This window comes from Eubalaena glacialis, chromosome 9 (genome assembly GCF_028564815.1).
Source record: "Eubalaena glacialis isolate mEubGla1 chromosome 9, mEubGla1.1.hap2.+ XY, whole genome shotgun sequence".
Taxonomy (NCBI): domain Eukaryota; kingdom Metazoa; phylum Chordata; class Mammalia; order Artiodactyla; family Balaenidae; genus Eubalaena; species Eubalaena glacialis.
This window is the reverse complement of record NC_083724.1, coordinates 45,914,904-45,930,680: the sequence shown is the minus strand read 5'-3', so window position 1 is coordinate 45,930,680 and position 15,777 is coordinate 45,914,904. Positions and strand designations below refer to the sequence as shown.

The window sequence follows — 15,777 nt, the reverse complement described above, 5'->3', positions numbered from 1 at the left end:
GCAGAGGAACTCATCACCTAGGGCATCCCCTTGCCAGGGCTGAGTCTTCAACAATGCCAGGTCTGGCCCTGGAATGGCCGATGGGCGTAGCTTCCACTAGAGGTGTCATGTCCAACATTTCTGGGGCCACCGATCAAGGCTCACCACTTTCATGCCAGGAACGTGACCCTTCGGAATACTTCATAAACCTTTTGAAGGAGCACTGTTGTGTGACTTGAGAAAGGATGCAATTAGGGAAACAATTTCCAGTTTAAAAGCTGTTGTCTTAGTGAGTAGCTGATCTTGGAAGGAATGAATGTCTTAGACATCTTGTTGGTTTCCTATAGATGGCCTCTCTGAACTCACTTTCCTTGTTTTGGTTCTGTTATAATTTTGGATAGGGACTTTTTTTTTTTAACATCTTTTTTGGAGTATAATTGCTTTACAATGGTGTGTTAGTTTCTGCTTTAAAACAAAGTGAATCAGCTATACATATACATATATCCTCATATCTCCTCCCTCTTGGGTCTCCTTCCCATCTTCCTATCCCACCCCTCTAGGTGGTCACAGAGCACCAAGCTGATCTCCCTGTGCTATGCAGCTGCTTCCCACTAGCTATCTATTTTACATTTGGTAGTGTATATATGTCCATGCCACTCTCTCACTTCATCCCAGCTTACCCTTCCCCCTCCCCGTGTCCTCAAGTCCATTCTCTACATCTGCATCTGTCTTTATTCCTGTCCTGCCCCTAGGTTCTTAAGAACCCTGGTGGTCCAGTGGTTAGGACTCTGTGCTCTGCTTGCTGAGGGCCCAGGTTCGATCCCTGGTTGGGGAACTAAAATCCCACAAGCCGTGCGCGGTGTGGCCAAAAAAAGAAAAGGACTCATGTGAATAAATACTCTGCCGATAAATAAAGCACACATAATTTTTAGGTTGTCCTTCAATAGGGCATTAAAAGAGACCATGTTTTCCTGGTTATGTATGGGATTTGTATTCTTTGTAGACAATTAAGAAAATAGAGAAGAAAATAAACATGACTCATAGTTCTACCACCCAGAGATTACATTGTGATGTTGTTTCCTCCCAGTTTTTCTTCTGTGAATATCTTTATTTTACATAGCTGATTGTATGTATAAATTACCACCAGTGACATTATATTTACATAACATAAGCATATCCCCTCAAAGCTAATTTTTTTAAAGGTCATGATAAATCCTTTTTTTATTATTGCTGTGGTAACCTGTATAACAACATATGTATATATTTACATGTTCGTGCATTTCTGTTTTTTTCTGTAATTCTATATTCATTGCTGTTACGGACTGAATGTTTATGTCCCCCCCAAAATTCATGTATTGAAATCCTAACCCCCAATGTGATGGGGATGGGGCCTTGGGGAAGTAATTAAGGTTAGATTGGGTCTTGAGGGTGGGGCCCACATGATGGGATTAGTGTTTTTGTAAGATGAGGAAGAGAGATCTCTCTATCTGTGCCTGTACAGAGGAAAGGCCATGTGAGCACACAGTGAGAAGGCAGCCATCTGCCAGCCGGGAAGAGTGCTCTCAACAGTACCCAAATTGACCAGCACCTTGATTCTGGACTTCCTGGCCTCTAGAACTGTGAGAAATAAATGTTTGCTGCTTAAGCACACAGTCTATAGTATTTTGTTGAGGAAGCCTGAGCTGACTGAGGATGATGACTATAGGTTTCAAAAATGACAACTTAAAACTCTCATTGAATTTTTTAATAGCCACTAAGGGATATAATATTAGATGTTATGCCTTGTTTGCTTAACAAAATCATTTCAGTTTCTCTGCAGGGGCCTTGTAAATGATAAATTATCTAATATACAGGATACATAGGGTATATATATAATATAGGATATATATATCTAATATACAGGATATATATAATATATAGGGTTTTGATAAGGCCATCTTGCCAGTGAAGATAAAAACTCAAGGAATAAGTAATAAGGTAAAACTTTATAGTAATTAATAAAAGCTAACACTTATGGGCACATACAACACCTCAGGAACTGCACTCAGTACTTTACATATATAAATTTGTTTAAACCCATTTAATCCCAGCGTGCCAGCATTAAAAGCTTAGATCTTTTTTTTTTTATTTTTGGCTGCTTTGGGTCTCCGCTGTTGCACCCGGGCTTTCTCTAGTTGTGGCGAGCGGGGGTTACTCTTCATTGCGGTGTGCGCGTTTCTCATTGTGGTGGCTTCTCTTGTTGTGGAGCACGGGCTCTAGGCGCGCGGGCTTCAGTAGTTGTGGCACGCAGGCTCAGTAGTTGTGTGGCTTGTGGGCTCTAGAGCGCAGGCTCAGTAGCTGTGGCGCACGGGCTTAGCTGCTCCTCGGCATGTGGGATCTTCCCGGACCAGGGCTCGAACCCATGTCGCCTGCACTGGCAGGCGGATTCTTAACCACTGTGCCACCAGGGAAGTCCCCGAAAGCTCAGATCTTTTGGAGCCACATCCAGAGTGTTTAGAGCATGAGCCCTGGAGCCAGATAGCATGGGTTTAAACCTCATCTCTGCCGCTTCCTAGCTGTGTAGACCTGGACTAGTTACCCCCTCTAACCTCAGTTTCCTCAGCTGTAAAATAGTCTTAATAAAGTATTTATGTCCCAGGATTGTTTTGAGGATTAAAAGAGTTGCTGCAAGTCAGCACTTTGCATGGTGTCTGGTCCGTGGTAAGTGTCCCATAAATGTGAGCTTAAATGGGTCATTCCCTTTTAGATTAGAGGTTCCAGTGTTAGGGAATTTTCTATTTCAATCTTGGATGTATGGACTCATTTCCCACAGGCCGAGGCCGAGCCCCAGACTGCTTGCGGGGCCAGAGAGAGGCAGACCCACAGCTCCTCAGGCTGTGACATATGCTTCTTTGGTCTGACTTGTCCTTCACAGGAAAAGGGGGACCATGGGATAGAGGGCAGCAGACTTTTTCTGTAAAGGTACAGATAGTAAATATTTTAGGCTTTGTGGGCCACAGATGGTCTCTGTTACAACCACTCAACCCTGCCATTGGAATGGGGAAGCAGCCGTAGAGGATACACAAATATTGGCTCCGTTCCAGAAAACTTTTATTTATGGACACTGCAGTTTGAATTTCAGATAATTTTCATATGTCATGAAATATTTTTTCGATCCTCCCTCCCTCCCTCCCTCTCAACCATTTAAAAATGTAAAGCCATTCTTTTTTTTTTTTTTTAAATCTTTATTGGAGTATAATTGCTTCAAAATACTGTGTTAGTTTCTGTTGTACAACAAAGTGAATCAGCCATATGCATACACATGTCCCCATTCTTAATTCTTAGCTCACAGGTTGTACAGAAACAGGTATTGCTGTCATGAGTCAGCCCTCAGACTCATCTTGCCCTTTTGCAGAAGGTGCTGTGGCCTTTTTTCTTTAAATTCCAAGGACTGAAATAAAGAGTTTTCTTCCATTCTTCCCCCCGGTCTCCTTGTCAAACTGACTCTGCAAGCAGGGTGTCTTGAGGTGAAGGGTTTTACGGGCCATTGCTCTTTTGTCTAATTTTTAACCAGTCAAGACATGGTTGGCAGTGAGCTTGTCTTTTGAAATTTTGAACCCTGCTCTTAGGGACTTCTATGTTATACCTCAGAGAAGAAATAAAAATAACCAGCAGATATGGCCCTTCAAGATGTGAAAGTAACCAAGTTTGCCGAAAGGCACTGCAAAGTATAAGCAAAGGAAAAAATGGATAAGAAAGGCACACTGTTAATAAACAGAACCCTCTTGTCAGAAAACACACTGGCTACTGTTTTTAATGAGTCTGCCATTCCTGCAGCTGCAATCAAGACACGTTTCAAATTCTTTAGTGTTTTTTTTTTTCCCCTTTGGATTGCATAGGGTGGAAGCAGGGAAGAGGTGGTACTGGAGTAAGGAGAGATGAAAACATTATGTTCATAGTCTTTTTTGTTAGTTATAGCCTTTAAAGGTATATGCAAATAGAGTTCGTTGGATTTGATTTAATTCATCCAAGAATATAAGTATGAGGGAAGGAACTTATTCTTTACATTGGAAACTCTTGGACATTGCTCTACTCACATGGTGATTTTCTTTGCAAGAAAAACATTTTATTTTTCAAGAGCACTGGGCTTTTGTGGACTGACATGAATAGAGATCGTCACCCTGAAGCCTGTTCTGAGCTGACCACCTCATTTATGGGCGTTGGAATCCACAAAGCCCAGGGGAGCCCCGTGTTGGCCTAACAGAGCCCAGCTGTTTCCTTTCACCCCAGCAATGGAAATGATGACCTTGACTCTTGGATACTACCACATAGACTCCTGTTTTGTTTTTGAGCAGAAAACATCCTGTTTCATCATGCTTGTTTAATGGAATAATTTAAATATGCCTCGTAGAAATAACATTAATACTTTTACTTACCCTGAGATACATTTTTTTTCATATCCACAGGATATAAATTAAGATTAATACTCCCTGCATTCGCTTAGATAAATGTGAGAAATATATGTACATAGTAAATTCTTATTTTTCTATAATTTTTCCTTGTTCAAATAATTCTCTTCCTCATCTTTCATTTTGATTGGTTATAATTATCTAAAATTGGTTATAATATCTGCTTTTGGGGGTGATGGGAGAATATTATATTTTATATGCTAGCTGAATTTTGAGATTCATAAAGTAGAAGAGTATTACCCATTCTTTAGAGTCCTGTAGCAAATTTCTAACTTGATCAGATAGTCTAGAGCAGTGGCTTTCAAACTTTCTTTGACCTTGACCTCCAATAAGAAATATATATGTTTTACTTAATGACCTGGTACATTCAAACACACACACACACACACACACACACACACACACACGAGCATAGGGGTACACAGAAGTTTACCTTCCCCTCATATTTCTTCCAAAGTCTGCCATTCAGCTTTGGATGACTGACCCAATGATGGAATGCCTACTTCAGTGTCACTTTTGGCACACCAAGACTTGTACTTGATCAAGGATTGTAGATTGCATAGGTATCCCTTATGCCATGCCTGTGATGCAAACAAGGCATGCCATTTGGATTTACTGTTCTCTTAATATTCACTTTGAAAGATAGGTACATACTCTAAATGTAACTTAATTCAAATGTCCTCTTTGTACTTTATATATGAAAATTCTCTCAGTCAACTGAAAGTATAAATGTACATTTTTTTATTGGAGAATAAAATATTGTGATAATTAATGATGATTGTGAGGCTATGAATTTTATATGTCCAAATGTTATTATATAAATAGTAAAAATCATAGGTGTGGATTGACAATGTTGAGAAAATACAGTCCCTAATACTTTGGGGGAAACAATTGTCTCCTTTGTGGGATTGCTTTCAATGAAATTGTATCACCAGCATTGAGCAAATCTTCAAGCCCAGGAGATGAAGAGGAGGTAAGTCTTGACCTCAGTCAGTTTCTATTAGGGAGGAAGGACAGCTTACTAACTTGGTGGCAAAATCATCATCAGAAACAGCTATACTGGCAGAAGTAGCACCATAATATCTTGCTTTTACACAGACCTCATTTTAGAGAGAATATTTATTTAGTTTTGCAGAAGTTTTATCAGGCTGCAGTTGACAGTGCTGAGGAATTATGGTTCCTGCCCTTTTATATCAAACTTTAAATATGGGTCTACCAGGATTTTTAATAATAAAATTGTAATCATAATTAATTTTTGAATAAAATTTCAGATTTATTCTTCTTTCCCAGTAGTTCATTCTGTAAAGGCAACATTTAGCTTTGGCAAATGTTGATTTTAATATTTGGCCATTTGGCATTATGCCGAAATGTGTATTTGGTAAATTTCTAAAATAAACATTCATTTCTGCATCCATCTGTCCAGTCCTCCTAGTGAAACAAAAATTTCACAAAGTCATAATTATTTCTGTTATTTACAGTGTACTCTGGTCTTTTCTGTTTTATTTAATATTCTTAAAAGCCACTAAATTAGTTTTACCATCTACTAATATGTCATGATCTATAGTTTAAAAATGTTGAGACTCACTGTACTCTGGGGATAGTGACATTGTCTGGGAGGGGTCATTTTTGTATGCAATGTAAGGATGGTTTTCTTCCTCAGAAATGCATTTAAGATCTCAAAGACATGTTAAGACATAAAAAATGAATTAATGCTACTGCCAAGTAATTTTCTATAGTGGTTGTACCAGTTTACACACCTACTGGTAATGTTTGAGAATTCCAGTTGTTCCATATCCTTCTTAACACTTAGCGTTGTCAGTGTTTTTAGGTTTAACTATCGTGGTGGGTGTGTAGTAGTTATCATAGCCATTTTAAATGAAGTCCATCTAAAATGTCTCATGCCTCCCAACATTTTTCAGCAGAATGTAAATGAAATAGTCGATCTGTTACAGATGACTAAGTTCTGATGTTTTGAATAGTCATTCTTCTTGCCATTTATGGTATGTCTATCCATTGTGGTGAGCAGTCCGCTTTTAATGCTGTCGTAGTGGCTCACTGTAGAAGCTTTTCCTCCACTCTTCCACCAACAGAGAATAAAGTAGATTAGAAATTGCATGTTTGAGTTTGTAAGCCCCAAGTCCTTCTACGTGCTACTTCAGGGCCTTGGTGGTGCAACAATACATATTCTTTTTGCAGACCTCAGAAACAGCAAATTCTCTTACTCGTTGCCTGTTCGAGACCCCATCCCAGATCCCCTTCCCTCTATCAGCCTCAACTGCTATGGACAAGGATTAGTTTATTGAAGTCGGGGGTGATGGGAGGTTGGGAGGTGGTAGTAGGGGAAGCAGTCAGCCTAACTCCAGAGGAAGATAGTGTTTGGCTGATGACTAGTGGACTCAGCCTTTCACTACAGGGTTTAGGTGGGGTTTCAAAGAAAAGAGAAGGGTGTGCCTGGCAAGGAGAGGAGCCAGCTGCTGTTGGAATTTGCTTATCTTGCTTATGTTAGGAGGCCAGCCCTACTGAAATCCTTAACACCATTCACATGCTAGTTCATGTTTATGAGAGTCGCATAAAGCATCAGGCAAAGGATTGGGCCTGTTTCCAGTCTTAATTCAGGGTGAATTCCAGGGTGACTTCAGGTAATTCATGCCATCTTCTCAGTTCCACTTTCTCCCTTCGTTGTATGTAACCAGACTTCTGTGAGAAAATGATCAAGACGGAGGGTATCTGAAGAAGGCATCTAATTTAGCCTCTCTGCATATACCAGAACACGACTATTTTACGTTGTGAATCTGCCTTCATTAAGTATGTTTGGAATTGATCAGCGCCTGCTCTTGATGATTTATTAAGATGGTTTTTTTGTTTGTCTTTTGGATGTCTGCAAGGACAATACTATAGAAACACAGAGTACCCTGATTTTTTTCCCTTTAGTACTCTGTGTAAACCTGTGCTATAGAATATTGCACACAGTTGAATTAAATATGATGTAAAAATGATCAGTGAATTAAGTATTATTAATTACTGTTCTCTTGAGAGGCTATATCCAGGGTTGGCAAACTAATCATGAAAGTCATCTGTTTTTCTTCTTTATGCTCTTCTTTCATAACCTCTGCCTGCTTCTTTGTATTCTTTCATTTCTACTTGACTCAGCTTTGAGAATGGAATAAATTAAGGCCTAGAACTTTTATAATATATGAGTTAAAAGGGACCCACAAGGGGCTAATGTCCCAACATTAATTGATAAAAAGGATCGTGTATGTGAAAGTGTTTTCTACAGCATTACATAAAGAGAGTGTTCCCTCGTATAATGGCCTAGAGGGTTGCCTGATGTTCTCTGTTTAGTATAAATCAAGATGCAAATAAATCTCCAACTTCCTCTTAAGTTGTGAACATTTTAAGTAAGACAATCACAAAAGATACAGTTACAAAAATCAGCGGCTTAGTCGCACTCCAAGTTTTCTTTTTCCAGGTTTTAAAATTTATACTGAATTTTATCTAAGCTCATTAAGTTGACATTGGATCTTGTTTCCAAAATCATACATAGCCTGTCTCATCCCTGCCCTTCCCTCAAAGGAGCAAGAAAATTCTGTCATTATTGAGTTTGGTCACCAGTGGATGCTTCCTTGTGTAACTTCTCTTTGGAAAGTTTGACGTAATCAAGATAGTTAATCTCTCCTCTCAGAGAGACAGGTCAGCAGAAAATATTTCTCCTGGCAGCTCCTCCTTCCATTTAATGTTTCCTTTCTTAGGCCTAAGGGTGTGGGGTAAAAAACAAACTCCAAACAAAAAAGAGTTTTCACTTTTGCTTCTAGAAGTGGCACTAGAATTCAGATCGCAAAAATAATGTTTTCTTGCAGCCACACTAAGTAACAGGGGATTTGAGGGGCTCTTCTATATTAGGGCATTTAGAAGAAAGAATGATTCCCACCCCTCCATACCCCCAGTGAAAGTATCTTTGTTTTCATTGATAATAAAAGTAATACACGCTCAGTGTAATAAATTTAAACAATGCGTGTAAAGTAGAATGTGAAGATTCCCATAATTGGTGTTTTCACTCAAGATGTTTGTGTGCTATCAACATAAATAGATGGTACTTGGCATACTGTTCTATAACGTGTTTTTTTTTTTTTTTCCCCACTGAATATTTTGCAGGCTTTTTGCTACATCAGTGTCTGTGGGTCTGTCTGCAGCATTCTTTTTAAATGACTTTATCATAAGGTTGAATCAGAGTTGATTTACATAGTCCCCTCTTAATGGACATCATGTCATTTCTCATTTTCTGATGTTCTAAATTTGTGTCATTCAGTATGCTAGCCACCAGTCACTTGTGGCAATTTAACCTTATTCAAATTAAATAATGTGTAAAAGTCAGTTCCTCAATAGCCATATTTCAAGTGCTCAGTAGCTATATGTGAGTAGCACAGATGTAGAGCTTTTCCATCATTGCATAAAGTTGTATTGGGCAGTGCTGTTCTAAACTACTGGTTTTCAGACTTTTTTTTGAGTACATGTTTCCATTCCTTTATTCATCCATTCTTCATTCATTCAATAAATAATTATTAAGTGCTTCCTATGTGTCAGGCACTGTGCTAGGTACTTGGATATATCATTCATAAAACAAAACACCTACCCTCATAATGCTTAACATTCTATCAGCAAAAGGTTTTGACTACTCCCAGTAAATGTATTTATAAGTTGTATATGTATTCTATCATGCTGTTATATTTTATTTACTTATTTATTCAATATTTATTTATTTATTTATTTATGGTTGCATCAGGTCTTAGTTGCGGCACGCAACTAAGATTTTTTTCATTGCGGCACTTGGGCTCTTCGTTGCGGTGCGTGGGCTTCTCTCTAGTTGTGGCGCATGGGCCCCAGAGCTCGTGGGCTCAGTAGTTGTGGCATGCGGGCATAGTTGCCCCGTGACATGTGGGATCTTAGTTCCCCGACCAGATGATAGAACCTGCATCCCCTGCATTAGAAGGTGGATTCTTAACCACTGGACTACCAGGGAAGTCCCAATCATGCTGTTATATTTTAAAACATGTTAAAATAGGAATGAAAATGAATAAGATAAAAATATACATAATTTCTGAAGTAGTCTTCCTGTGTCCCACCCACCCTGGGGACCACTGTTCTGAATAATGCCCTTGGACGAGGTGGTCATCTCTAAAGGTTCGTCCAGTACTGAAACTGAACTGTTATCGCATCTTAAGTAGGTAGTTCTTCTATTTTGATATGTGTAGGCTTTTTCCGACACTGTTTGAATTTGTTCTTATACTTATATATTTATTTAGCAAGCATTTATTAAGTTCGTACTATATGTCAGGTAGGTGCCAGGAGATTGAACAAGTCAGGGTTCCTGCCCTCAAATGAGACAGGCCAGCAAATCAGTTATTCTGATACCAGGTGTTATGGAAATGCAGCAAAGGGACATATAAAGAGAGAGATGGTTTGGCAGAATGGACAGCTCTCATGAACATGACTCATTTTTGGATAGTTATTGAACTCTGTTGTGGGACTTAATGGAATCACAGATTTCTCCAACAGGTACAATTTTTCTCCCTGATATTTTCTTTTCTCTTAGAAAATATAAAATCCTAAGCCATTAATTTAAGAATATTCAACTATTGAATATTGATTCAATACTGATTGAATCAATTGATTCAATCAATTGATTGTCCCATTAAGTATCTCTTTATGTTAAACTCTCACCTTTCTGTTTTTAAACTTAGATCTTAGGGTTGGAGAGGTTCTACATAGGACAGAAGCTAAGTACAAATAATTTGGTAGCTCCTGTTGTTTGAGAGGGGGAAGGTATGTGTTTATTCATACTTTCATTTAACAAATATTTTAAAAATACCTCCTATGCAGAAAAAACACTTAATTCCAAAATAAATTTCTCACAGGGGCTTTTAGTTAAGGAATTCTGAAGAATAGAAAGGAAAATACGGTTTACAGCAAATTTAGAAATGAAAGAATTGATCATGTGTTTTTTCTTTCCTTTCTTTCAGGGCAAGTTAAAGTGTTCAGAGCTCTTTATACGTTTGAACCCAGAACTGTAAGTATTCAGTTTTTCACTTTAAAATTGACATAAAAACCAAAAGTGATTTCATTTAGATACTTCCTCTGTCCTAAATGGTCATCAGCTGCTTCAACCCTTCATTTGACTAAGGACAGAGTCCTCTGTGGTCCAGCCCCCTTTCTAGTCCTGCTGTCCTCTGCTCCTTCCCCTTGTGGACCATTCCAGTCTGGATTCAGTGCACAGTATAACTCATCTCTGAACTCTTTCTAGACTCATGGCTCTGCACCTCTCTAAGCTTTGATTACACACTTCCTCTTCCATAAAGACTTTCTGATCACCCCAGGGAGGGGTGGGATGTCTCTCCCGCCTCTGAACTTCTGCACTTGGCATTGCAGTCCTGCTCACCAGCACGGTTTCTAGGGTGCAGAACACAGGGCTTTAGAGCTTACAGTAGCTTTTAGGACCCGCTCTGCCTCTTTTAGCAGCTGTGTGACCTGGTAAATTCAGAAATTACCTAACCTCTGTGCCTCAGTGTACTCATCTGTAAAGTGAAAATAATAATAATCTCATAGGGTTTTAGTGAGAATTAAGTGAGATTGTGTAAAGCTGCTGTTACTATTAAGGAGTCATTGTTACTATTAGAAGGAGTAGTGGTTGCTATATTCATAGACTCTTAACACATACTTTTGATTGGTTGATGTATTGATTACTTTAATTCACCTCCAGTTCTATTCCAGGATGGAGTCTCTCTACTGTTATTTATTTATTTTTGGCTGCGTCGGGTCTTCGTTGCTGCGCGAGGGCTTTCTCTAGTTGCGGCGAGCAGGGGCTACTCTTCGTTGCGGTGCGCGGGCTTCTCATCACGATGGCTTCTCTTGTTGGGGAGCACGGGCTCTAGGCGCGCGGGCTTCAGTAGTTGTGGCACGTGGGCTCAGTAGTTGTGGCTCGCGGGCTCTAGAGCGCAGGCTCAGTAGTTGTGGCGCACGGGCTTAGTTGCTCCGTGGCATGTGGGATCTTCCTGGACCAGAGATCAAACCCATGTCCCCTGCATTGGCAGGCAGATTCTTAACCACTGCACCACCAGGGAGGTCCCTCTACTGCTTTTTACAAGTCTTGGTTATTATTGAATGCACAGGAGAAAATAGACATTTAATTCATTAGGTTTTTTGAATATTCCACATTTAAAATGCTATTTTTAATATCCATGGTCCCAAGGATCCTAGGCTGTAGAGCAGTGCCGCTAATTCATCCTGTGTGTGCTGGATGGTCAGTAATGGCTACCTCATGCCCTGCTGCTCCCACACTCTGCTCCTCTCCATCTCCCCTCAATCCAGATGTTAAAGGGGAGGTGTCTGGCTGATCAGGTCCCAGGGGTCTTCCTGACTGCTTAAGTGCCCATGCTGTACCAGTTGCTCAGTATTTTGAATATCATCCTAGAACTAGGTTCATCTTAACATTCTTTTCTGAATGAGAATTTCTTTTGGACAAGCTCAGTTTGGTCTTTCTCCCCTGAGCCCAGTGGCCGTCTTCTCTAGTGGGATGGGTGTACCCCAGTATATCCTAAACTCACCTAAAAGTCATTGAGACAAAGAAGTTGGAAGGGCTGAGCTGGACTCTGTGAGACCATCGCTGACATGTACAGCACCCCAGAAATACCTGGGTCCAGTTGTTAGCTACTATACTCCTCTCAGGAGATAGGGACAGCAATACCCAACTCGTCTTGGTGATCCACTGGGAAGCTTGTCACTCCTGGTTCTTCCTGTCAGTGCATTTCTCTCCTCTGTCGTGCATGAAGGCAAGGTAGTCCTGACACCACCCAGCCCTGTTTGGTTCTTATTTCTTACCCAACCCCCAATCCAATAAAGTGTCATAGAGAGGCCTGGTAAGACTGGATAGACCAGTGTAAAGTTGCACTGATGGAGAGAGAACAGTATTTCCTGTGTGCTGGAGGTATATTGATTTCTGCAAGGAAACCAGCAGGATCCTCCTCTATCATGTAACATTTGCTGGACTCCTCTAGGTTTATTGCACTATATGTAGGGGAAGGAGCCCTAGGATGGGATTCCAAAAGCTGAAGTAGGAGCCCAGCCCTACCACTCACTAACTGTGTGATTTGTGGCCAGTTCTTCAACCTCTCTGAGCCTGGCTGTGAGATGGAGATTATACCCATGACCCAGCCCTGCCTTAATGGGCTGTTGTAAGGATCAAATGACGTTAAGTATGCTTTGCAAGTATAAGGCACTGCTGTTGATTTTGTTGTATTGCATTATGTTGGGGTGGGGAAGAGAGAAACAACAGATATTTTCCACAGCCATTGCCTTTTATCCTGGTCATGACACCATGGCAGCCAGTAATGGCTATGCATGACCCTTCTGTATGAGAGAAAGCAGAGGTGGTGATGAAGGGCAGGGACTCCAGAATCTGAATGTCATGGTTCAAGTTTAGGGTCTACCATGTACCTGCTGTATGGCCTTGGACAAGTTTCTCATCTATAATGTGATGATAAGAATAGCACCCACCTCACAGTGTTGCTGTGAGATTGTAAGTGTCCAGACCAGTGCCTGGCACATGATAATACTATAAAGTGCTAAATGAAAACATCTGTGGAGAATTTGATTTTTTTTTTTCTTTTTATTAATTCTCAGGGCTCCAGGTTGACAAATGTGGAAAATTTCAAAAGGACGTCACGGTCTTTCCAAAATTTTTCATAAAATATATATTTGCATAAACCAACCAAAATTAATGCCTTGAGAATTACATGTTACCAAGAATATATGGAACAGGATATACATTACCAAGTGCGTACTCATCCCTATAACATCCCAGTGGCCAACAATTTACTTGTTCTGATACCTTGTGGTTCTTCAAGGAGAGAGGAGAAGAAGAATGTGGTTAAAAACCAAAGAACAGACTAGAAATAGACAAGTGCTTACTTGATTGTGTCACTCTTTTCCCATCATAGTCCATGAATACAATGCCAGGAATTTAAAAGTCGATCCTCACTGAACATTTACATTGTGTCCTGCAAGTGGTTTCTTAATGGAAAGTGTGAATACTGGAGGTACAAATCTATCTAAGTTTTAAAATCGTGAAATTACCTTGTTGTTTATACTGCCACCAGCAGTGTGAAGAATTTGGTAAACGACGTTAGGAAAAACCACCCCTAGCTTCTTTGGAAGAAGATATTTTAGCGGGGGTAGCATTGTGTGTCTGGGAGCTATTGATTAAAAAGAAAATAAACCTCCCACTCTCTTTTCTCAGGATGAAAAATTAGCGAGACCTTTTTTTACCTGACTGAAATCGACTGCCTATTGTTGCTGCCTTAGTTGAAAAACAAGTCTGATCTAATAGGTAGCTGAGGCAGGCACCGCTATTGAACAGCAGCCGTTAATTTAAAATCCGAAACAGCACAAGAAGTTTTGAAATGACTGTACTTGGTGACATATTCCAAATCATGCATTTTACCAAACCACAAAAGAAAAGAATTATTTACAAATACCATATGATTTTTAAAATTGAGGTAAAATTCACATAACACAGCATTAACCATTTTTTGTATTTAAAGTGAACAATGAAGCGGCATTTAGTACAATCACAGTGTTGTGCAGCTATTACCTCTGTCTAGTTCCAAAATATTTTCACTGTCCCCAAAGAAAACTCTGTACCCATTAAACACTGACTTCCCATTCTTCCAGGCTTTATTCCTTTTTATGAGGAAGACTAATTACAGAGACTTGTGTGTGTTCTTTGTTTTTTAAGTTATGTGTTTGGTACTTTCTCAAAATGTGCCTTTTGTTTCAAGGGTGAATCATCTTATTAAGAGTGGAAATTCAGGCAAACTTGACTTTAGTGATTTTAGAGATGACTCCTTCACTTCAATGTAAGCACTGATTGAGGAGGATTCATTGTTAGACATAAATGGGCAAGGTTAGCTTCTCTTCAAGACATTGAACTCTTTCAAAACTCCAAGAAACTCAGTCACTCCAAAAAAATGCTAAGATTTGACATATATTCTCTTTTCTTTACTTTCTTACATCCTGCTTCATTCTCCCCACCCACTCCTTACTGTCATCTAAAGGAGAGATAGTCAGATGCTGTTCAAATTGCCAGCTAAGGCCAACCTTTCTGTTGTAAGGATGGCTACTCCATCCCACCAGCTGGGATGCTATGGTGGCAGTGAGTCACCTTTCTGGCCTCTGAGAAGTGAGCCAGTTAACAGCAGGGAAGTGCTAAAGTAAACAATTTGTTTCCCTAATCACTTTCTATATCCATCACATATTGGTAGTAATAATGATCATAGACCATCAGGACATTTTAGAGAAAAATTGAGAAAAGTCTTAGAAGGCTTTACTTTTTTTCTTCCAAATGCCTATTTCCAATAATATTAAAATGTATGTCATTGATCTACATAGGCTCAACTAATTTTGCATAGATATGCTATGTGTAAGTCTAGTCTCTGCAGATCGAAGTGTAAATTAAGAAATGCTTCAGAAAGTGCTTTTTAGAGGAACTCACATTTTTTAGTTTCATTAATCATCATTTGCTAATTTTTATATTTGAATGCATATTGCATCTAAATATTTATGAATTGTGGTTGCTTAAAGCGTCATATAGCTGATATAGTCTTCATTTATATTCACGGGGAAATAGTTATAAAAATAATAGAGATCATCTTTGAAACTAAATAAATGACTGTTGTAGAGTCACATTTACTGCCCTAGTCTGCAGCTGAGAGAGGAGGAGATAAACAAAAGGAAAATGAAAGAATGAAATAATTTGTTTCACTAGCATAATTTTTATTTGTGTGGAGCAGTAACTGGAATCAAATATCAAAGCCTTTAAAAAAAACTTTTTTTCCAACCAGCATTATGAAACTAATATGTGCTCATGATCTTATCCTATGTAAAATTTTGTGCCCTACATTCTTCACTCAGCATGACAATGTAAACATTTCCCAATATCTGAAACTTGCTCATCAGTAGACATAAATATACATATATATATATTTTGGCCACACTGCGCGGCTTGCAGGATCTTAGTTCCCTGACCAGGGATTGAACCTGGGCCACAGCACTGTAAGCGCTGAGTCCTAACCAGTGGACCACCAGGGAACTCCCTAGACATTTTATTTACTCATACAGTTATGCTGATAAGTGTTATCTACTGATGGGAAAAAGATGTTTAATTAAAGTGCCTGGCTTTACTCAGGGAGTTTGTAGGACATTTGGCTGGTATAAGAGCACGTATTGTCTGTGTAATTAATTAACCCCTTAGAGCTTGCTTATGGTCTAGAATGAGTTACTGCTTCATATCTTTCAGCTC

The 15,777-nt window shown here is 39.4% G+C and overlaps 1 protein-coding gene and 1 non-coding gene across 2 annotated transcripts in view; one reads left to right on the top strand and one right to left on the bottom strand.

The window, feature by feature from the left end:
* The window catches only part of OSTF1 (osteoclast stimulating factor 1), a 46,208-nt gene that overhangs the window by 9,894 nt on the left and 20,537 nt on the right, over nt 1-15,777 (top strand). The window contains exon 2 of the mRNA XM_061201178.1: nt 10,445-10,491. Within this exon, the coding sequence (XP_061057161.1) occupies nt 10,445-10,491 (47 nt within the window). The remainder of the gene's footprint in view (nt 1-10,444; nt 10,492-15,777) is intronic.
* TRNAV-UAC (transfer RNA valine (anticodon UAC)) lies at nt 15,495-15,566 on the bottom strand. Its single transcript has one exon. It is a non-coding gene; the product is annotated as a tRNA-Val (tRNA).